We start from the raw sequence: 25,538 nt of genomic DNA on the forward strand, positions 1-25,538 counted from the left end.
ACTCTGTATTTTTTTCATCAAGCAAGGAAATGGTGAAAAGAAGAATGTACATTAATCGTATCTTATGATATATTGCTCTTCTCAAGACAACTAAGAAGTCAAACTTAATGTCAGAGATTAAGACGTTTTGTTGGCTTGTCATTCAAGGAAAGCTTAATACATATAATATAGAATTGGGAAGGTTAATTTGTCTGTATTTTGTGTAAAACATGATCTGGATTTCAAACCCCTAGACTTTTTGTTGTCCTACTCACGCAGCCCATTTCCAAGTTCCAACCCACTCAAGTCCCAACAACCCTATCCAGGAAGGCCAGCCCAGAAGTTGAGGATGTGACCAGGGTTGTAATACCATCTCGAAGGGATAAGTCAAATCATAAATGGAATATCGCATAATTAAATTTAAACGTAAAAAAGAAGTTTCAACCGATAGTTTTTCTGAACCCTGAAAGAGTAGATAATTGTGGCTTATCACCACTTATCCTATTTTTCGAAGAAAAAAAAAATGTCAATCCTATATAGATTAATATATGAGTTTGTGGTATCAAATTTGACATGAAAAATGTGTTGGCAATTAATTCTTTAATTATTTTATTGTGCAGATCCTATTAATGGATCAATTCTAAGCTTAAAAATTATTTTAATTGATTTCTTTTTCAAAATGGACCCTACGGATATTAATTATAAATTTGACATTGCCAAGTCAATCATTAAAATTAACATTTGACATTTAGTTTTTGACTTCTCTATTGGAGATGTTCTAATTAGCTTCAAATGCCTTTGAGTTGAACTCATGTTTGGGTCGTTTTAGGCATGTTCAATCTCAACTTGTAAGTAAAAGGAGTCGGGCGCGGACAAAATATTCAGTTTTCTACAAAGAAGAGATAGAATTTTAGTATGTTCAGCTCGTAAAACTCATGAACATCTCGTATCATTTTATATTGGACGTGCAATCACTTGAAAGTACAGAGCTATGCTTAAAGCACAAATTATATCATTTGAACCAAGCACCTGGTACTTGGCGCGACTCATCAATGCAGCTCTTGCATTTTGTCCTTCGATTTCTTCAATATAAAACCATAAATAAATAGAAATGTGCAAAATAAGACGAGTCCGATAAAATTTCAATAGAAGTGTTCCATACGAACATTGTGCCAAGCACTTTTCAGCTGTTGGATCGACGGAATTTTACTACTGCTGGGCTAACAATATAATTTCCGTTCGATCTCTTTCATAAACGAAACACTAAAACATGAATCGTTTTATCAATCACCCGATTAACATACTCCAAGAAACAGGAAAACAATCAGTCACAACTTACTCGCAAATCGCAATTAAAACGAAAGAAATTGAGAAATCCGGACTAGGCTACAAGCAAGTCAAGTCAAGATCGGCAAAACATTTAACAAAACCCTAAAATCTGTCATATTTTCTGACCATTCGAGTCCACAACAGAATGACCAAGCTGAAAACCGTAGATGAAATATGCACAAAGGGATACTGCACCAAACGTACCTCCATCGCGAGAAAGATACACTGCGTTTTGTGATCGCATCTACACCAAGCTCTTCGTCCAACGTAACCATCACTATACATGTAGGTATAGAAAATATCTAGCATAGCGTCTTCATCTCATTTCCCAAACAGACAATATTATACAATGACATTCAACTGGGTGTTTGCTTCAGATGAGTTCTACAACAGACAGGAAATCAGATCATCAAGCACTAATCACTAATGACATCGTCTTGAGCAATCTCTCTAATTTTCTCTTTCCTTGAGTGTACAGTATAACCTCTATATTCATATGAGAAACAAACGAAAAAAACAAAGCCTCATCCATATCCCAAACGCCTAAAAATGAGCCGGTCAGAATGTTGCAAAAAGAGAAGTTTCGGTTATTTCAGAAATTTTCTGAGTCGTCATAACTCTCAAGTGCCATTGGAGGGTTCCGAAATTTCCTGAGATTTCATGCATTTATTTCAGTGTGGGGCTGAGAGAACAAGGGAGAACCAAACATCAAGAAAGACGGGAGAGAGTGTCCTACCTGGACTTCTTGGAGGAGAGATTCAAGTTGAGCTGTTATATCGGTGAAGGAAGGCCGATTGGAAGGAACTGAATCCCAGCATCTCTGCATTAATTCCAAAACCTTGGGGTGTCCATTATTCGGAATTTCCGGTCTCAGCCCCTGGGAAATAGAATGTCAAACAAAACATAACTATTTAGGCACAAAAGAATTTGGATAAAATACTACGCTGAGTGAACAGCCAAACCAGTTGGTATGTACCATTGTACATGATTTCAGAGGCATAATTTATACTTATTTATATTATAAGCAACAAAAATGTCATCAGATAATACCGAAATTTGTTATTCACTAAGTTTTACCCTTTTCTTGCGTTTATAAAATATATGCGTGTTTTGTAACAGCTTTTTTTAGTTTGAATGGGAGGATATTCAGACCACAGGGTTACAAACATAAACTCAGGCATGTCATCAATTCAAACTTTAATTCCACATGTAGAATCGTCAACATTTGTAAGATACACACATGGCGAGCAACAGGACAAAACACCATAGAGGAAAATTTATAATCAAGTTGCATGAACTGTGGATTAATTGGATTTCTTAAGCGGCAAATACAATGTGGGCTATAGAAAACATGTCTTCATGCATCAATATTCAATACACAGACGAACAGATATAAATAATACATATGTATTATAAATGGATATACGAATAAACAATAAACCTGTCTAACTCCCAAGGCAGCTTGCAATGGAGTCATGGTATCATATGGAACCTGCAATACAAAATCATACGAGTTTGAAAATAAATAAATAAAAAGATATTAAGAAGTTCGATAATGTCCGCATCCTAAATTCCTAATACACAGAGGAAGCATACTTTGGCTGTTACTAGCTCCCAAAGTACAATTGCGAAACTGAACACATCTGCTTTCTGATCATATGGTTGATGGTTGATAACCTTGCAAAATACAAGAAACCAATAAGATATTGAAATAAGAATGTAAATCAATGTCGTCGAACTACGGTGCATTTGCTATGGTAATGATGCAGTAACAAAACTAGAATGTTGACATCCGAAATTTGATTAACAAAACAGGAAATTCAATGAACCATAGCCCGCTTGCCAAAACAAAGGGATATTAATAATTGTTAATGATAAGCTAATCAATCCATAGATCACAACGAAGGACCAATTTGTGAACCAAGTCCAACGGTTTAAGAGTTGACAATAATTTTCGCGAAGAGACAAAGCAGGAAAAAAAACAGCAGAGGAAAATATTGAACCAGAAGAATCAGACCTCAGGTGCCATCCATCGATAGGTTCCAGTCTCTGCTGTCATTACTCCCTCTTGATTCTGAAACCGAGCAACACCAAAATCTGCCACCTTTACAACCTGAAGGCAAACAAGAAAATGATTTTCAACTGTAAAAGAAAAGAAAAACCTATTTGTTTTTCCTAAACAGAAAAATAGAATAGCCAGGATATGAGAGGAGATTTCAACCATTTTTACCTGGAAATCTAACCAGGAAACAGTTTACCCATTATCATAAACAAAAAATACTGTGTTTAGCTTTGAACTTTACTTATAGTTAATAGAAAATATAAATATACTCGTCGAAAGTAGAATTGCATTACCCCACATCTTTAAACACAAATCTAACTTCATCATTCATGACATCCTGAAAGTATCAAATTCACCATTGACAAAAACTTAGAAGACATCAATTCCAGTATGTCCATGAGAATTTTGGTAGAATTGAACTTTTGACATGCAGATATACGTCTCCCATAATCAAACTTCATACCTCAAAGCACAACGCACAATTACCCTATATTAACAATAGACGGTTTGGTTACTCAAGTCCAATAACTACAACTTATATCAACTAAAGCAGCAATAGATCCACTGAAGACGTTAGCCCCTTTAAAAAAAATTACAAACAAATCTATTGAACTTTATCTTTTTCCTGTCGCCTAAGTAAAGCTATACATGTACAATGACAAATTAAATCAATACAGATATCATGAATATGCGTAGGTTACATTTATGCAGAAAGTGAAGCTGCCAAACAAGCAAACAATAACCTTTAATTCTTACATTGTTAGTGTCCATTAGCAGATTTGCCGTCTTTAGATCCCTATGAATTATGTTATTATGATGCAAATACTCCATTCCTTTACAGACATCAATTGCAAACTTTAGCAGTTCTGAAAGCTTCAAGATGTTTTGATTCTTATGCAAATAATCATAAAGACTTCCACCGGGCATATACTCTGCAACAAATAAAAAACAAATGAATTTTCATAATTATTAACATAAGAATAGAGAACAAAACGACAGAAGAGTGGAAAAGGGAAGATAAGATGTGTGTACAGTCAAAACAACTTTCAATTGTTAGAAGCAGCGAGGCACTTACTGCTAGAACATGTATCTGTAAACATTAGACACCAAAAACAAAGGTACTAATATGCATAAGAAACATATGATTAAGAGTGGTAGCCATAATATCGAGGATAAAACCCATAATTTCCAAAGCGCTTTAACATACAGAACTGCCCTAAGCCTTGGTACCATTCTGACTTATTAAGGTGATCAATGACTAATTTCAACATGATAACTAGGCCAACTCAAGGAGGGAATTGCGTTAAACAACCAGGGATAACAAAGCTTAAACTCCTGAACCAAATAGTCTACTGCCAACAGAAATCTACCCTAGCTCTTGGTGCCATTTTAAGGTAGCCTGATGATGAATGACTACTATTAACACTTGAAACTGGACCAACTTTCTCAAATAAAGTTGATGTCCGAGAATCACCATCTGAGCCGTTTTCATTCTTAATTGGAAGATGATGAACCAACCTCCTTAAATTTAGAACTTTCTTGTTTATCCTCTGAAACGCCATCCCAGTTCTGTTTACTTTCTTTATGAAGTTGATGTCTTGTGCTACATGGATATACAAAAAACCAAAAAGAAACAAAACAACCAAACAAAGCTGTACTCATGACATAATTTTTAGCATCCATTACAAACAAGACATATTTCTGAACAAAAGAAGAAAAACAACAAGTGTTAATAGTACAATACAGCAACAAGTTGGCACTGGACTAATTATACTCATCTAAAACTACAAACAGATCTAAACAGTAAGGCTTTACATAAAGAAATCAAGATGAAATCAACAATAAAGCTCTACCCATAAAAAGATACCCTGCCAAATACTATCCCAAAACTCTCAAGAAACAACATCCAAAGGTAATCCCAAAACAAAATCTATCCCATGAATGATCTACATCCTTCAACTCCTAACCTACATGAAGCTTCATAATACGCACCAAGTTGCCAAGGGCGGGCTGATTGACAAATTACATATAATAGGGAATTCCCATAAGCATGACATCCAAACAGCTTAGAGGAATTTAAAATATATAACACAAGTAAAATCTTCCTAAATGCTGCATACTCAGAGAAGAAGTATTAGCACATCCAATACTTAAAAGAGTATAAATAAAGTGTAAGTATGTTCCAACAACAACAACAAGGCCTTTTCCCACTAAGTGGGATAGGCTATATGAATCCTAGAACACCATTGCGCTCAGTTCTGTGTCACATCTTCTGTTAGATCCAAGTACTCTAAGTCTTTTCTTATAAACTCTTCCAAAGTCTTCCTAGGTCTTCCTCTACCCCTTCAGCCCTAAACCTCTGTCCCATAATCGCATCTAGTGTAAGTATGTTCCAAGAAAGATATTTTTAGTTCCATTAATACTTCTCTTGATCCTAATAAAAAACTTCAAAAAGAAAGAATGAAAACTTTGGTTGGCTACACGTATATCGGTGGAAACCATCCGATGTCATTGACTTTTTGTAGAATGATATCCTTTGGTCCATAAAAGATATTTAATGAGATCCACTTTGGCGAATGGTAAAAGGGGATAGCTTCTAAGAAGGGAAATGTGAGTGTGTCGGTGTGGATGTGTCTCCCTTTTTATGTTCCTTGTAAAGGAATATACTATGCTTCACTAACAAAATTAAAAAGTAAAAAAGAAAAACTATAAACAATCTGATGCTTATTCTTACTTTTCTTAGTTGCACTGCTTCTAAAAACATCTCCACAAGTAAGATTCTGATACAGAATGAACAACACCACGAAAGAAGCTAACTTAACAAATATAGTAAATGTTGGAGGCAACCAACAGGAGAGTTCCATACCTGTCACTATGCACAAATGTGGAGACTTTGTACATGCACCGATAAAGCGCACAACATTACTATGATGGACCTCTCTGCAATCATAAAACGAATATAATATATATCAGTATTGCTTAATAGCAATACGCATGCCAACTTAACCTATAAAATGGAACAACCGTTTTCTTTTCCCTTGAATAAGAGACAATTTATTATTAAAGAATAAGATACAGAGAAGACACTATGAAAAACTAGAAACAGCAAAAGGTGGAACCTAGCCATGAATTTTAACTGCCTAGATGTGTGAAATGCAGCATGGACTAGCTGCATTTTACTCAACTATCAGAAAATTCATTCACTTTATGGGTTTCATGAATAGTGACAGCTAATATACCACAAAATGAAAGACCAGCTGCATTAAATGTGATTTTTTAAATGACACAATAAGACATGTTTCTTGGTTCCATTTGTAATTACATTTGGCATATTCTTCCAAAGCCTCATCAAAATAAAGACCAGCAATCCTGGATATTCAACCAGCAAATACAGAAAACGTGAAGCATTCTCTTGTCATTCCCAGAGATTATAGGAATTGCTCTTGTACAGGCTAGTATAGAAGTTCATTATGGAGGATGTTGGAAAATAATGGGAAAATCTTTAAAAGTTTACAAGTGGAGAAGAGCTCTCAATAGAAATGATAAGAATGATTTCATATGAAATCCCCAGCAGGGACCAGCCTAGATTAAAAGAAGATAAAGATAGAAAATTATTCACCTTAAAATTGCCACTTCTTGAGCAAACTCATCCTCTAGAGCATCATTCAAATGTTCAGATCTCAAAATCTTAACAGCGACATCTTGACCAAGATAAATTCCGCGATACCTGAGAATGAACAGTAATATAAAGTTAAGCAGCAGAGAAGACTATAAACGAATAAAGGAATGCCAAAAATAAAACATATCTTACAAATCTCCACATGACCCAGATGCAATTCTGTCTCCTATCTTTAATAATCTTCGGTCTATTTCCCAGAGTCCTGTCTTTTCTTTCACCGATAATGCTTTCTCCACAGCCGAATGAGAATGTGAAGATCTTGACCATGACCCCTAAATTACCAAACAACAGATACGTATTACTATCTTATAATTCTTGGATTATTTTAGAATTGTGACGAATATACCTCACTTCTAGCAATTGCCTTTTCCATAGCTTCATACAGACCATCTGTATCCTGACCACAACATTGCAAAGTCAGCAACATTTGAACTCAGCACAGTTGTCATAAAATTAATATAATCGCAATTCCCCTTAATGTATTCTGAAGACATTTTCTTGGAGGAACTGTAGCTTTTTCGACTTATCCAATTTGATAAAACCCCATATTTATAACAAATATATTGGGATGCATTAGATCCAATAATTGTAGCAATGCCATATTACAGCCCAGAGATAAACACTGACTAAAAAGCGTTCATCCATGCATAAAAAAAGAAAGCACATAAACAGCTTGCAGTATAGCAAAATCCATAGCCAACAAAAATAAGCATATTATAGTAGTAGCAATGTACCACATATTTTAAGAAAGGCCATCCAACGTTTCATGTATTGGAAATTACTCATTTAATAATATAATAACATGCAAAATTTCAAGATACAAAACTCTGACAGTAGAAAGTAATCTGTGAATGACGATAAACACATTATATAGTAAAAGAAAACTACCTCAACAAGCCATCCATCCACCACAAATACATCTAAAGAGTAGCCATCGGTCGTCGAGAAGACATGTGCTTCACGGATGTTAAGTCCTAAATCCGAAAGCAAGGAAGAAAGCTACAAAATAATGACATAAGTTAGAAAGATGCGACCACAGTATGGTTACACTTCTGCAGTTATCTTGGATTCTACAACATAAACAATGCATATACTATGTATCAAATGTACTGAATAGTCAATAGTCCATTGCTACCCTTAAATTCATTTTCCACTTATTTCAGAATTTGAAGGCTATAGATTTATAACTTTATATTAATGAAAGAAATCATAATGACAAAGAACTCTTCCAATACAACGTCTTCTCACAATTATATTTGATACCCAAGCTTACTGCATTGAGGTGCCAGCGTGTGAGGTCTAAACTCTAGAGTTGACACAAAACATCAGATGGAGAACCATAAAACATGAATGACAGACCATCACGGTGTCACATGAAAACAAAGATAGTTGCTTGAGTTATAAGCATTAGGTATTGAACTCACATTTATATTAGTGAGTACCAAGAGAACTGCTTAAGTGGAGACAGAGTATTACAGGATAATGAAGCTATCAAATGATGTCAAATTTCAATACCCTTTAACATTGAAGAAATTCTGTACATGTGGACACTAAAACTACAGAAATAGTATCACTTGATGCTATTCAATCAGATAATCCTTTTGATTATTAATTGAAAAAGGAATGCTGAATCCAACTTCATGATCCAGAATGTAAGTGCAGTATCAGATAAGCTTGTCCACTATCCTATCATACTAATCTTATATGACCCCTTTGAGATATAACTCGTTGAATAGTTGAACTTAGTTTACCAAATAGACCTTCAGCTTTAATTTGCAAACACGTAAGGGAACAATCAGCAGATTTTCGGGCTTCAAACTCTGATTTCTTTTCAGATTCTAAGAATATTTTGAAACTGAGATCGAGGTAAAACTCCAGGTGGTAATACCAAACTTGACAACAAACGAATAAATTAAACCTTCTCAGTCATACCTGGCTAAGAAGCTTAGGCTTGTCAATAGTTGAAAATATTACTTCATGAATGGGAACATGTGGTATATCTTGCCTGCGTTATACAGCCCAATGGTCAATATCATTTCTCCATACTTATAAATGTTTTTATTTTAAATGAGAAACAAAGTTTTACTAAAGAAACTCAAAAACACAGACAAGACTCTGAACAAACTGGTCCACCAACAAAATGATTCAACTAATGAAAAACAAATCTGAATTACACCTATGACAATGTAATGGAACTTTCAAAATTACCCTATAACAGCTTCCCAATCTAATAAGATGTTAGAAATTGGTAGATCCCTAAAGGATGGAGAAAAACAAGCCGATAAGCATAAATGTGATCTCTCAAATATACGTCCACAGTTCATATAAAAACTGCACAATTAAAATATAAAGTAAATGAAAAAGACTCCGATTTTAGCGGATTCAGTATCTTTCAACAAAACTATACGTTAGGCCAATTGTTGATAAAGCATTAATATCAGCATAAAGAAAAATTATTTTCTATTTTTAATTTTGAAAATAAGACCTTTAGCATATTACTTCATAAATATGTGTATTTACTATTTATGCGTGCATGCATATGTTTGTCTTTATACAATTCATTATCACATTGTACACTTCTATGTATCATGTCTACCCTTTATGCACATGAAATATCATATACAGTAATTGCTTGTCAACACATTCATTAGAGCTTTACAAATCGTTTATCTAATTTCTGTTTGATAAGATACAACAAATTTATCAGAATAAAATTTTGACAAAAATAGTGCACATTAAAGCAAGAAGAAAGTAAGTTTTAAACAAGTGTCTTCCAACCTATAGAAAGAGGGCTTCTCAAAATTCCACCTAAAACTTTAATACTGAGCCTATAATAAGGCAACATACATTATTCTACCCCTAATTGCTACAAATTCTTGATGCTTGACCCATAGCAATATTTCGGTGTGTATCTCAATATTAACTTAGTCTTCATCATCCCAAGTCCTCAAAAATGTATACACAAAATATGAGAAGTCAAATGAAGCAAAACAATAACTAACTTCGCTGCACATAACAATCTGCTCTATAACTTAACCAATGCATATGTTCTTCCAAAAGAAAATGATGCCAAGGTAAAAGTTAACTTTCCTAGGAACCAGTGGATTCCATTAAATCTTTAGGGAAAAAAAAACTGCTAGAGTGACAACCAATCAACCTTCAGAATAAAGAGTTCCTACAAAAGAGTTCCTCAAAATAATTAGGGACCAAAGCCATTATGACTTGTTGCTCTTGATATGCAATGGGTTTCTATTGAGCATTTTCATTTTGGGTATTGTTGGTCAGAGACCAAAAGCTTGCGGCTCACTAAGATAAAGTGAACGAGTAAACCAATATATTGGTGGCGATTGAAGTATCAAATGGTAAGCATTAATCCCGCACACTCTTTCGATTTTTTAATATATTTTTGCTCTTCCATCACTTTGTCTTTATTTTAGAGGTGGACCTTCACCAAGAGCAAACAAATATTAAAAAATTGAAAAAGCGTGGGAAGTAACATGGAGTGTGAGAAAATCACCACCCATGTGAAAAAATTAAAAATCTTGTTATAATGAACCCAGTAGTGCTTATTCTAGAACAGAAAACAAGCCAACAAACTTTGGTTGAGTACCTTTTGGGAGAATTCTTGGTCAGATGTTTTCCATCCATGTCCTTAGCATTCTTTCTAACATCCAAATTTAGGTCCCCGAGCTTAGAGCAAGGTTCAAAGTCAGCCGCACAATTCCTAGTTTTACTCAGAGAAATGATATAAATAAATGCCAACCAAAAAAGGTCCACAGATCAATATCCACAGAGTCAACGAAACCCTCGTTGGGAAAAACTACGGCAAAAAGCTTAAGCACTCAGAGACAGAGTACAACACAGATATAATACGGTTATTACCTATCATGTGACAGAGTAGCTCCTTCACTAGTTTCATCACATGATGAACTTGGGGTTGAAACAACACTTGTACATTGTTGAACATCATCATCTTCGTCGTCTGTCCCCATAGAAGTATTCTGATCATAAGTACATAAAAGAACCATAAAATGATTAACATAAGAGGAACTTAATGACAAATAAAATAGAAGGGGAAAAAAGAACTAATGTCACATTGGAACACCACACCACCATAGTTTCTCCTGCCTTACAAGATTCTGTAAGATCTTATTTTCAAGTGTAGTCAAGGCTTCTTTAGGTAAAGTGACAGTCAGTACATGCAACAGGATTCATACATTACTACACATCGTGATATCACGAGTCCAACTTTTTTTCCCAGAACCCAACAATGTTTCCAATAAAACAGCCAGTAAGAAAATTCGTATCAGACTAAACGAAGGTATAGTTGAAATGCTAATTAATGATAATAGCACGTAAATGTCTATCTGACGTAATGCCTTTTAATTTTATTCCAAGAGACTAACCATGTGGAGAATCTTATTGAAAGAAACTTGTATCATTAATTTATCAAAGCAGTATTATTTCTGAGGTTAAGACTAAGGGCCTAGGTAAGGGAACTTTTGTTGAGTACTAACATAATGACTATCACAAGAAAAACTAGTGCGACAAACAGTCACCAATTAGAGATAAATTTTTTAAATGAACCTACAAGAGTTTACAGTGAATGTGCTCTAAAAAGGTTACATTAGAATTTGGTTTTTAAGAACTAATTACTGTCTCGTACACTTGTGATGTAGACTCAAGTTTTCAAACCCAAAGCGCACAAGTTTGCATTAGTAGGCAAGGAATCTATAGTACTACCATATTGGAACTTGATATCATGCACCAACTTTATCTTCTTCTTCTCGACTGAAGCCCTTTACTTAGTGCAAGCCAGAGACAAAATAAAGTAGTAGTACTGAACCATTTGTGTTACTTATAACCTTCTTCTTCTCCGTCGAAACCACTGCTCTATACCTTTTAAGGATAACATTTTCCCAATTATTCCATCATTTCTCAAAGCTAACCATGGTTAGGGACATTATGAGTCAGAGTCATTATCAAGGAAATCATTGATGCCCCATCTTTCTTTGCCACTCTCAATTACTACATATATGAACCTTCTGTGGCTTTAAAATGAAATACAGTATTCATCCAAATAATTTAAATTTTTTTCTGGAAAATAATGATTATGTGAATGCAAGTTGTTGCAAACAATCTAAAATGTGGCTTTTTATAACAACGGGAAATAAATTAATACTTGGTTTAGCACTGGGACTCAAACGCTAGTTCAGAACAAGATTCCAAACATAAAATACTGAAGCAAATGATGCGGAATACCTCCATGAAACGGATATGATACACGGGCCGCTTCTCTGGGTCTTTTGCCAATGCAAGAAGCTTTTGATGTAACAAGACATCTTCCACTCTATCCAAGTTAACATCAAGTCCGTAACTGTGCAGAAAACAAAATTAGTAAAATAAATAAATAACGTAGAATTCATAGAATTAGGTTCATCATCCTCCACATCTAAAGAAAAATGAAACATTCATGCCATGGCTCTTATGAAGTTTTACAGTGGAAAATATCTTGGAAAATATAGTGAATACTTTTTTCCCAGTAAGGTTTTAAACAAAGCTTCAACATAACATAAGGTCTAGAAAGGTTTGCCTTGAAATAACATTTCTTGACAGAGACAGACCTAAGGAAAATTTTGTGCCTCCTGGAAAGGTACTTCCAAAAAGAATTGACTGCAAAGTGCGGAACTAATTTCAGTCCACAGACTCCTTACACACATTGCAAAGTTTCAATTGTAAACTTTACACTAGTCACATGGTCAAACCGACCAACTCTTACAGAAATAATAGGCAAGAAAACAACACTCAAAAAACACTTCCAGCTCAAAAAATAATCATGTCCATACAGAACAAATATTAGATCACATAACCAATTTGATATTCAAACATATGCACAAACTTATTCGTGCTCAAACATTAAACACTTCACTGATACCACTCCGAAAGCATACTAACTCAAGAAATCAATCATGTTGGGATCATCATTTGAGACTCCAAGAGCTTCACAAGGGTTCGTACTTCAATAATACTATTCATACCATACTTCACCAATCCCAAAACTACCGAGAACCAGTTAACTAAATATCTTCATAGACCTACTGAAACGTTCATGTTGAGAGACCCCTGTCTAAGAAAATGAGTTTCTCTCCAGCTAGGAGATCAATCACAACGCGGCACGTGTCAACACCAAAATAAAGCTTCTAGAGTCCCACATCGACCACGAACGAAAACAGGCGATTCTCCTCAACTATAAAAGGAGATCGTTCTCGCACAATTGATCCCTGACGATCTTATTTTGCTTAATCTATTATTAGACCTCACTAAGTGATGATTCTGTCCAAATCCTTGTATCATGTAAACTCTCTCTACATTATTTATGAGAACTCCTCTATCCTATGGACGTAGCCCAAATTAAGGTGAACCACGTACATCTTGTGATTGCTTCCCTTTTATCTCTTAACTCTGTACAAACTCTCATCACTAGGTGAGCGAAGCAACGTAGCAAGGATCACATCTTGACACTTTACGTTATTCCAAAGTCAACCCAGTTTTGTGCATCAACAAATACAATAATGTTTTGTTCTGAAAAAAACTAATTCCAGAAATAAATCAATGGCGGAAATTCGTTAAAATTAAAGAATAAAAAGAAACGAAATGAAAAACAATCTTATAGAGGAAAGCGATCGAAGGGGAATACCTAGCCGGCAAGCGGTTGAAGTGACCGTCCAACTGTTCACGGAACTCGGGTAGAGTCAGAGCGTCTTCATGGCCGCTCTCCACCAAGCGGTTGTAGACGTCGTTTCGGACATCGTAGTTACTGAAGCTGACGAAGCTTCTCGGCGGCGACGAGCTCTCTCCGACGCCCTCGGTCAAATCCATAGGGGAAGCTCAAGTCAGCAGGTTTTCCATGAAAATACAGAAGAGAAGGAGGAGAAAGCGAGCTCGGAGAGTTGTCAAAGACAAGCAGAGGATCTTTGACTGTTGGTGGAATCCGGGAAGAAGACGAGGATCTGTTGGGGATTTCGGGTGGAAAGCAGAGGGCAATTTCGTCATACAAAATCACTGTAGCATCGTGAAGTTTCTAGAGAGAGAAGGCTAGTTCGAAGGAGGGAATGTCATGGTTAGAGTGAGTGGGTAGAGATAGAAAAAAATAAGACCTCCGTCTCAGCAAGAGAGAACTTTTTCCATTTTTTAATTTCTTTTTTTATATATTATATATCAAATAATGTGGATTGGATATGGTTGAAAATGTGGGGCAATATAATAATGTCTTGTAGTTAAGAAGAGGCCTCGGGTTTTGCTAGATTCTTTTCGATGTGATCGTAAATACGAGACGGTATGTTATATGTTGTTATTCAAGTAAATGAAATTTGTATTTTAAATTTATTCTCTTAACTTTTATAATAATCTATGATGTATGTAACCGTGTTCCGGATATATTAACAACCCACTCTTAGATTTTGGGCACAATTTCTTGTGAGTCACATCATGTTGTATAGAAGAAAATATGGCCTGCTGATTACCCGTAATCACATAAAAAAAGCTCATACCATAATTAGCAATTGTCTTTTACACATCCTTCTTAGTTTTTGTTGTCGGATCAAAATAATTGAAAAAAATTAAATGACAAAAATTAACAAAATGTGTGTCGAAAGTAAAAATAAAATGTGGATAACACATCCCTTTTTCTTATTGTGAGTAGCATATCCAATCACTAGAAGCATTAGATGTATCTTATGGAAGTTGAAAGCAAGTGTTCTGTTTATAAGTGCTTACAAAATTACTTTTTATTTATTTAATACGAAAAAGAGATTACAAAGTAGAAGTGCTTAGAGAATAACACAACAAAACGATCAAAAAGCATCTAGCACATATAAAGGTACCATTATTCCACAACTGAGAAACTTGAAACTTTATGTCCAAGATTAGCCATTGCGTCCGCTACAAAATTGACTTCCTAGAAGAAAGAAATGAGAGTCCGAATGTCTTTGAGTAAAGTAGTGAGTGTCCATGGAAGTTGAATATTGTGTCACCAACAATCATGACATTCCCTGCAACTTTTGATATCTCTTCACCCTCAATTAAGAGCGAAGGATATAGACACGTTCTAATCCAGATATCCAGGTAGATACCAAAATTAAGGCATGTTGACTAACATTTAGAAGTCGACAAAATCATAACATACAAATGACGTGTAGATTGTACGAATAAATTAAAGATTGAAAATAAAACAAATATATAATGTGCAATGAGTGCGATGAACCTTTAATAAATGCATGTAATGAAAAGCAGAGCATCTAATTATACACAGCCAATATTCAAAACATATAGGTATGTACACGCAATTTTAAAAAAATAAGATTAATAACATTCGAATTAAAACATTTATAAGTTCATGAAAATATGCTGACTGGAGCTTCTCCTATGGACATGGAAGATACGTCTGGTGATGCATTAGAATATGATCCCCATACATCTTTGCATATAAATTGGCCAAGATAGGAAGTCTTTGACGGATTATGCGGTTTACCACAATTGACTTCGAGTTTTAGAAGAGCATCACACTCTTTGTAATGGTATGGTCAATCACCTTTGGGATGGTCGAGTATATGTTCAATGAGTCGCTTAATATTGCTTGTTCTTATATTCCTCTATTTTTTTTTTTTTTAAGTCGGGTATGATTTAATTTACGTAATTGTTTAATTTAATTTATGTAATTGTGTGTTTTTACGTAATAGTGTGCTTTTGTTTATATTCTCAGTATAACAACAAGTATAAGCACAAAGATAATTATCATTAAGTATATTGACATTAAATTACATAAAAGCATTGAGCAAATAGAAATCATAAAAATATTAACATTACATGAGCATAAAAGAATTGAGTAAATATAATCATAAACGTCATTCTACGTGGCAACATGCCGCTAGCTGATGATCCAGTGGTTAAGGATAGATTGTGAAGCTTCTTTCAAACTAAAAACTGAAGGTCTTAGGTCCGAAACCCGTTGCTGATGTGGACGCCAGACTTGTGATCAGAAGAGGCTGAAATGTCTCTGTGAGTCTTCCCAGATCCTGAAAGATGTGAATAACCGTGGTTTGCCACTTGTTGTCCCCTTAAAAAAAAAAAAAAACGAGAGAGAGAAGAAAAAAGAACTCCATAACCAATGGGGAGCTCTCCGTAGCTCGTCTGACTTCAGCAGTGAATGAATCAAATGTCCACTTTGATCTGCTTGAGGTGGCTACATCACCCTAATCTATGGAAGTTTATTATTTCCAAATCTATCAACGACTAACCCCCACAATTTTCAAACATAATAATACTTCGACGAAGTGGAATAAAAATAAATAAAATAAACTTTGAATTTTGCAATAGATACTCGAGGTGTACATATACAATATGTGGACATATACAAAGATATCGATGTACATATACCTTGACGAGAAGCTTGAGGCAAATATCATCAGAATGGGTGTAGAGCCCTTGGTCTTTTTGTTCTTATTTCTGGCAACAAGATCAACCTCATATACATCTGTACATACAATATTATTAAGTAACATGCTCCTTATACAAAGGATCTATTTTTTGAAAAAGAAAAAAAGATTAGGTGTGGGACTCAATTTATATCGAATTTCAACGATCCGAACCATTTATTTTATAATTCTCGATTCATAGATCATCCTTACAAAAATTCATAGATCATCCTTAAAGTTCGATGTAGTGCGAACTCCACAACTAATCCCCATTTTTATTATTAAAAAAAAAAAAAAAAACTGATGAAAATAGTTTGAAAACTTTGAGTTTTAACGATAAGGACAAAATAAAGGGTAAAATGAATAGTATCAGGATTGATTTTTTAGTGTAAAAATATGATTTTTCGTTAAAGTTAACAATAACGATAGTTTTTCGTTAAAATTCTCTGCAAAAAAAAAAAAAAAGATCCCTTTCCTTAAAACTTCCTATTAAGTAACGCACATGCAATACAAAAACGAGACAGAGAGGGCGCTTGGAGCTCAGTTGCTCTGGTTGCTGCTAATTGCCGATGAAGCAAAAGTTTTAAGAAGCTTGATAGAATAATGAATATAATGGAACTTGATGACGTATGTGAGAATATGATGAACGTTATATTTTTTGAAGCTCTTTTTAATATGCCAACAAATATATTAATTAATATCTCTAAAATTGTTGATTGTGTGATTATTGTAGAGTAAAATTTTGATGCATCTGAAAAATCATCACGTGTTATTATTTCATTCAAAACTATAACATATTTATTTTCTTTTTTTATTTAATATTTCTAAAAGACTAACATCTCAACTATGTCATCTACTCATATCATAACACTTGAACTTACAAATTTTTATTTAATATTACTAAATGTGTGACATCTCAACCATGTACCAAAGCTACGGAAGTTTGTAATTTCGAATATATTGGTAGCTAAATCACCCAACTCTACAACTTCATTGCTTCGACATCTTTTGGCTAACAAAACGCCAAGCCAAACAACTTCGGACAAATCTTTTATCAACCTGCTAACCAATCATTTATGATCAACTCTAAAAACGAGAATATGTGTGTTAAAAAGTTAATAACTTAAAAAATAAAATTTCTCACCACTTACATAAAAACATATGGTGTATCACCCGTGTTCCCATCATAACTAAAAATTTCTCCATGCATCACCCCATTAGAAGGAGACGTTGTTCCGAAAGAGATTTGCAAAAGGCCTTGATCCAATGAGGATACTACTGTTCAACTCTCCACGAAGTTACACACAAAAAAAAAATAAATAAATAAATAAAAAATTATGCACTTGTGAGAAGTGCCAACATTGTGCCACGATCCCACACAGTCATGTTAAACCTCTTTGAAGAGCATAGGGTCAGGTTGACTTAAGGAACGTCGTTTATCAGGGCGTCTTAAACTATAACAATTCTAGGGTCAATGTCTGCTCTTTAAAACTATGAGATTGGGTGTTGAAGAAGAAAATATCAAATAAAGAAGACTCAATTGTGAGTACATTTGACATGAATTGGGACAGACTCTACGAGATTGTTGACATATCTCGCCCAGGCACCTACATACTTAAAGATGGCAGAACACATGATCATACATGTAATGTTGATCATCTAAAGTATTACTACAAGTAAAGAGTTCAACATACTTAGTGAAGAGTCAATTCAGACAAACTTTGTCTCAACCTGACACCTTAAACAATCGTACTTGGCCAAACTTTAAAACAAACCAACATTATAACTTAAAAAGTTCATCCATACATACCTCGATGAAGTTTAAAACCACCTACAAAAAGGAACATGATTCGTAAGAGCATCAACATAGCCATGCATATCCGTCATACAATCATGAGCCAAACTTTAAACTTGATAAAAATTCCACGAAGACTAACCCACAAGGTATCCAAGTCAATGATCAATCATATTTAAAGCCAACATTAGTACATAATTTTTTATTTTTAAAATCAACAAGAGAATACCACCTAAATTTAGGATGCAAGAATCAACATTCTCATAATAAAACTAAGAGACCACAAATTCATTCTCAAAGCAAAGTCAAGATGCAATAATCATCTTACAAAACCATTTTGTTTTTTTTTTTTTTTCAATACATTGAATGATGAGGAGTGGATAGGTTAAAGTTGTGGGGCAATATGTTATGAAAGAAGCAGAAGCAAGAATGTCAGCTTGAGTAACGTAAACATTGGGGTGATGGGTTGTCCATTAATTCTCATTTCTTCTATGCGGTGCAGGGTAGGTCAACATGGTAGCTTGATATAGAAGAATGTATTTTGCGTTTTAGAAACAATTTTGTGTGAGTCACGTCGAAAAAATGTGGGCTATGAATTGTTGTTTAAATGCGATCACAAAAATAAATAAATAAATTCATGCCATGATTATGATGTAGCTCCACAACTATAAGCTTATCTGGGATGAATTTTGATAAGCTGACGAACTAGTGTGCACAATTGTATTTTTATTTGTTCGAATAACTGGACTTGCATTTTGTTTAGTATTATCATGTTTTTGTTTTTGTTTTTTCTACCTTAATTAGCATATCCGGTTACTAGAAGCATTACACATATCTTATCTATTTTCATGTAACGAGAGTGTGAAGCAAGTGTTTTGTTTAAGAAAATGTTAATAAAAAAAACTTTATTTGGTACGGGAAAGAGATTACAAACGAAAACACCTAGGGCGTAATAAAGGGTGGAACTTGCATGGGAAAATTCTATTCGAACCAAAAAGTTATCAAATATTCTATCGAATTTTAATATGAATCCACGAAGTTTCGAAATCTGAAAAATTTAAAAAAACTGGAGAAGACAGGAATACAATGTAACAATCCGTTCTTAATTTTACGATTTTATTAATTTTAAATGTGTGAATTGGCCAAAATGCTCTTAGAGAATAGATTGTTGACTTTTGTTGACTGTCATTTCGTGACGCCTACAAGTTATTATTTTACTATATTCGTGTAGTACTCGTTACTACAAATGTATATGCACAAGTAGAACGGAATCTAAAAATACAATAAAGATTTTACGAAATTAAGAAATCAGAAGACATTTTAGCAGATTCACTATTCTGGATTTTTTTTTTCCTTATTATTTTATATTTTTCTGGTGGAATTTTGTGTCTTGTGGGACCCATACCCCACTTCTTCCTTGTCCCCATGTCCCATCTTCGCCACAATTCTTGGTCTCTCTCTCGTTTCAATCTCTCTTTTTCCCTTGTCACTCCATCTCTTCTTCTGCCACCTTACTACGGACATGGATCATCTCCGGATCCAATTGTCTTAATCTTAGAGATCAATGAATCCGGATCATTGAAATTTGATCTAACGGTTAAAATTATTATAACTTTTAGAATGGGTTTCTGTTTGTAGCCGTTGAATCAAATTTCAATGATCCGAATTCATTGATCCCTAGGATTAGGACAATTGGATCCAAAGAGGATCCATGTCCCCTTACTACCACCCACTCTCTCTCTCTAAAAATCTCTCATCTCTCACTCTCCATTTTTTTTTTCTCTCAGCAAACACCGAATGGGTGCAATGGCAACACCATCATCACCGCTAATCTTATTACCCTGACAAGATTTACGAGTTTTCCAGTCCAGAAACTAGGATCTCATAATGCCAACTCAACCCAGCCATGAACATGCACTGCTAGTGGTCGCTGCACTGTTCACTGTGTTCTCTGGCGAGGTTTTCAATTTTTTCGACTAAGGTGAAGATAAGAACTCTCTAATATGTTCTTTATGGTTATATTAGTTTGATTTATGGATTATTTATGCGATTTGATGATGTCTAGTGTAGTTTCAACCGGGGAAGATTTCCCAAAAAATTGGTGAGGAAAACCGTGGCCATCAAGCCACTTGTAAACGCTTTTTCCTACCATCTCCGGCCTTTGTCAATCCTTGATTTTGGTATAGACCTGTTCCTTGCATTTAGGCTTTTGAACCATTGAATTCAGTTGAGAATCGAGCTCAAAATGAGCTTTGAAAGTCAGAGAAAAAACCTGCAAAACTGCAGGAACTCACAAGGAAAGCGGGTACAAGTGTACTCGGGGGCATGTGGATGCATGAGGGTGGTTGGGGCACGTGGATGTATAAGGATGGTCAGCGCGTGTGGCGCGTGGCTACCTATGCATCCACCTTGTGGCAACACGTGGCTACCTATGCATCCACCTTGTGGCGACACGTGGATGTCTATGCAACGCGTGGAGGAATCAAAGGTCCCGCCTTAGGTTTCTCAACGTGTAGAATCCGAATCCGCCCTCCGTTTTTCGAAATTTGATCGTTTTAAAATAGTTCTTTTATTAGCTGTACTATGTATGAATACGCGAATTTACATTAGTTCGTTATATTTTTACGTAAACGGTTTCGTTTCTAGGTGAAACGCATCACAAGGATCTTCAATGCCCGCGAGGCAGGTTCGACCCAATGACATGATTTATGAGTGGGTTTTTGCTTTGAAATATTATATATTTATTTAGTTTCCACATATGTATTTGATAAAGAATATTTTTACGTTACGCCTAGATTAAATTAATGTTTATAAGAATTAGCATATTGATGGAATTTACGAAGTGGTGCTAAATCCTAAAGGATGCACATGTATGAGTACTGTTATGAGATTTTATTTAAGGCCATGTTTAATAGTTTATTGAATAGTATTATGTCGACTAGAATTATTGATTTACCCTCATCGTGTGCTACACTGGTGTTATTACTCACCGGGGCTAGGGTTAGTCTTCACGTGTATGTTCACATCGCACCGTATGCTCACTTTGGATCCATTGTAGGTGTCAGTCCTGTCCTAGATTGCTATAGGCAATTAGCACTCATGTGTGATGCGCATAGCGCCAATCTACAAGTGATTGTAGTACTAGACCGTAAATCATTATTACACCCAATCATATTCGTGTCAAAATACCTCTACATGAACTTGCGTGTCAGCATATGTCGATGAGCACTCGATGTGATGTGTTTATTTACCAAATATTGTGAAGTAGTGCATTCTCAAGATATTACGGTTTACGGTCAGTATTTTCGTACTATACATAGTATGTTATATTTGGAAACTATACTTATTTTACGGCGATGGGTTATTACATTTTCGAAAAGGTTTTACAAAGCTTTATTTTGAGGCTTACTCACCCTTGTTTTTCGCCCTTTCAGGTTTTAGTAGCTGAGCTTTCGTGTTGACGAGAATTCTTGACAAATCTTGGTATAGGTGATTACCTTCGATGGTATAAATCTCATTCTACCTTTACTATATTTTACTTATACTCTGACACCACGTGTGAAATGAGTTCATTCTTGCTCACATGCGCACTCTTGCATTTAGGCACTTTTAAGCTTAAATTCATTCATATTTTCCACCTCACGACACTTTATATCACATCTTGCCCCGAGCCCCCACCACATCCAGGGCTCGACTCCACCGTAGCATGATATTGTACGCTTTAGGCCTCGACCACGCCCTCACAGTTTTGTTCTGAGAACTCACACGAGAACTTCCCAGTGGGTCACCCATCATGGGAGTGCTCTCGCACGCTACTCGCTTAACTTCGGAGTTCCCATGGAACCTGAAGCCAGTGAGCTCCCAAAAGGTCTCGTGCTGATGGGAATATACATATAAGGCTTACAGGATCCACTCCCCTGGGCGATGTGGGATGTTACACTTTATAGCTTTGTCACCTTCCGGATATTGGCCAACATAGCTCAATTTGGAGTCCAGATGGACATTCTGGGTTAGGGTGTGTAAATTTAAATATTAAAAAATATTGAAAAAAAAGGAATGTATTTGAATATTTTGGTTCAATCTGAAACTTGCCTAAATATGTTACATACACTTAATTATATACTTGGTTTTATTTTAGGAAAATTTTATTTGAACTCATACAATCTCTAACTACATCCAACTTACTCTCTACACCCATACTAATTTTAATTCAAGAATCAATATATTTTTAAATCCAAATTTACAAACTAAAATACCCTCATGAACTCAATTTAATATGTAAATTTGACTTTACTCCTATTTGAAAAATAAAACCCCAAAATCAAACATTTGTTGTGTAGGTCATTAAAGTTAGAATATTAAATTGTAATTCCTTGAGACAAACCAAACATTGAGCCTTATACATTTGGAAAGATCTAGATGTCTAGTTTACGGAGAATTTTACGGTTCATGATTCCGATTTTTCTAGGAGATGTTATTACTATTTTAGTGCAGACATTACAAAATCAAAGATTTGTTGTGCAGATCAGTGAAGTTCGAATAATTAAATTGTAATTCCTCGAGATGAACCAAATATTGAGCCTTATATGCTTGGAAAGATCTGGATGTCCAGTTTATAGATAATTTTACAGTACATGATTCCAATTTTTCTAAGAGATGCTATTTTAGTGCAGACAACACAAAATGATTATTTCCTACAAATTTACGAATATTGTTGAGATCTTAGAAATTTAGTTGCGTCCAAATCAGAAAGCCAAAGAGTGTTGTTTCCTTGATCATTGTCGCCCCAAATCAATGCCCAGTAGAGCAGGCAATCTTTACGCATGCACACAACACGATTGCCCAATAAATGTCTTTGTAGGCATCTTCAGCTAGTAAAGAACCAAAGCACTTGGTAACACAAGATACATATGTATAATCCCTAAAGACAAAGTTGATGTAGGCATACTGTCAAACTAACCAGGAGTGCATGTTCCAAAAAAGAGCTCATTAATATTAGCATAAACATAAAACCAAGAACAAGTAATATGAATTACTGTGATCAAAACACAAACCATAGCTCATAAACCAATGTATAGAGAGGTACAATACCTGCAGATGAACTCGAAGAAGCAGCCATGTCCGATTTTTGGTGGTTGTTGGTTTTTCCCTCCATCAGATCCTAGTACCCGATGGTGGAGGAGTTGAGCTTGATGTAGAGCAGGCATGCTCCGCATTGTGCTATCTAGGAGGCCGAGCCCAATGTTCAGAATCCCCTATGGGCGGCTGGAGGGGAGGCGAAGCTAGATCGCCATAAACCACATTTTCGACTTGTTTTGTAAATTGTTCACCACCACCGCGGCGGTGAGATGAGGGTTGCAAAGGAGAGAAGGGAGAAGGGAGGGTACAGGTTGCAGAGGAAAGAAGGGAGGGAGGGGGTTGGGGGCATGTAGAAGATGGGTGGGTTTTTTTTTTTTTTTTTGAATTTTGAATTTCCACATTGATCCTTTAATGACACATTGCACCTAGTTATTGTCCATATGGCGCCCTACATCATTTGTTAACGGGAGACTTAACAGCCAAACAGATGTATGAGATTGTCCCAAAATTAACACTTTAGGTATGACTCTGAGACGAAAAAAACTTTATGTACCAAATGTTGAAAACCACGAAACTTGATGGTAGTAAACTAAGATTTACCCTTAAATAAAATACGATTCTAAAAATTATTTAAAATGAGACAAGTTGGTTTTGTTTGGTATTTTTGCAGACACATTCTGCATACACATTTTTTTTTCATAAAAAAATGAGACAAAATAAAAAATCTAATATGATTAAAATTTTTACACATGCCCTCCTAAATTCTTTACATTTTTTTAATTAAAAATTTGTTTCTTATCTAATATAATTTAAATTTTCAAACATCATGTTTATGCTGTTAGTTTTGATTAAGTAAAGGTATTTTTTAAATTAATGAAAATTTTGAAAAAGGGGTTTGGGCTTTTTATGTATTGACCTTAAGCTTTTTTGTTGAACTATATAGATGCCTTTTTATTTATTTTTTTTATTTTTTATTTTTTATTTTTTATATATATATAAAGTCTTATTGTTTATAGTTGAATTGACTTTTTTTTTTTTTTTCTCCATATGAAAAACAATTCTTATTTAAAATTTTCTCATTTGTTTTGATAAAATTCTTACTTTATACCTCAACTTACAGTCAACAGAAAGTATCATAAGTGCAATACATGACATAAATCGAGAACATTAGCAACTATTATTAGAGTTCAGGAACGAAAATCAAACTGACTAATGCTACAATTTAACTCAAATATTATTACTCTAAACTCTTTTATTTGATACAACGATATATTTACATTATGGCGGTGCGAGTATAAATTGGTTGTGAACTCTTCGTTTCCAAGATTTGAACCTAAGACTTATTAATTATAAGTGAAAAAGAATGCTATTAGACCATATTCCTAAATGTCTACTACTGCTCCAAACTTTACTAATTAAAATATGCAAGTTCGAACCTCTAATTTTGTAGTGGATGCTTTAGCTGATTTTACCAACTCCCTTCCTTCTGAAAGTATTTGGTTCAATAGTGTTCAGATTGGTGTGAGAAATGCCTTATATTTTGATAATTTTTGTACAGGTTGCCCTAGGTGCTATGTAATTAATCCTCTGCCTTCTCAAAATATAAAGTTCGAACGTAAAACATAATGATTTGAAGACGAAAGCCTTTTTCATCATGACAATTCACCTGATGCCGAGTGTTTATCTAGGAAAGTAAAGTGTCAATTTAGTTCTTGAAGTACCATCTTAATAGAAATTAGGCTTCTGAATTATTTTTTAGGTAAAGTAAGTTTCTAAATTCATTAAAAATTACTAATTTTATCTCTACTATTAAATTCAAAGTTATTTTATCCAATTCGTCAATTTAAGTCACTTGATACACCTTAGAATGTATTACCGACCTTATTACACATATAAGCCCTTAACATTTTATATAGGTTGCAAATCTAACGTCTAATTTATCCTCCAAAATTAACTTCATACACTATTTCTTCATAAAAAATTATCAATCTACCTTTCAATGTGTATCACAGACAAGTAACGTAACTTAAATTGATGGAAAATTAAAAATAATAACTTCGAATCTAATATTAAAGATGTAATTAACATATTTTTATAATTGAAGATTTGATTTTTCTAAAAAAATAATTTAAAGATCTAATT

The 25,538-nt window shown here is 34.6% G+C and overlaps 1 protein-coding gene across 4 annotated transcripts; it reads right to left on the reverse strand.

Annotated features, from left to right (window-relative positions):
• Nucleotides 1–1,303: 1,303 nt before the first annotated feature.
• LOC137728678 (serine/threonine-protein kinase STY46) lies at nucleotides 1,304–14,238 on the reverse strand. Of its 4 annotated transcripts, none has more exons than XM_068467412.2 (16): nucleotides 13,747–14,238; nucleotides 12,312–12,426; nucleotides 10,932–11,050; nucleotides 10,660–10,773; nucleotides 8,982–9,054; nucleotides 7,938–8,048; nucleotides 7,396–7,446; nucleotides 7,182–7,321; nucleotides 6,990–7,097; nucleotides 6,237–6,310; nucleotides 4,127–4,302; nucleotides 3,326–3,421; nucleotides 2,905–2,985; nucleotides 2,750–2,800; nucleotides 2,045–2,185; nucleotides 1,304–1,958 (listed from the first exon to the last, which is right to left on the reverse strand). In XM_068467412.2, the coding sequence occupies exons 1-16, from the start codon at nucleotides 13,926–13,928 to the stop codon at nucleotides 1,929–1,931; spliced, it is 1,662 nt and encodes a 553-aa protein (XP_068323513.1). In that variant the 5' UTR covers nucleotides 13,929–14,238; the 3' UTR covers nucleotides 1,304–1,928. The 4 variants fall into 4 exon arrangements, with proteins under 4 accessions (XP_068323513.1, XP_088533708.1, XP_088533709.1 ...); XM_088677582.1 differs by having other exon boundaries at nucleotides 1,304–1,692; nucleotides 13,747–14,210; XM_088677583.1 differs by lacking the exon at nucleotides 10,660–10,773 and having other exon boundaries at nucleotides 1,304–1,692; nucleotides 13,747–14,210.
• Between the last annotated feature and the right edge of the window lie 11,300 nt (nucleotides 14,239–25,538).

Source organism: Pyrus communis, chromosome 10 (assembly GCF_041283825.1).
Source record: "Pyrus communis isolate YQ-2024b chromosome 10, ASM4128382v1, whole genome shotgun sequence".
Taxonomy (NCBI): Eukaryota; Viridiplantae; Streptophyta; class Magnoliopsida; order Rosales; family Rosaceae; genus Pyrus; species Pyrus communis.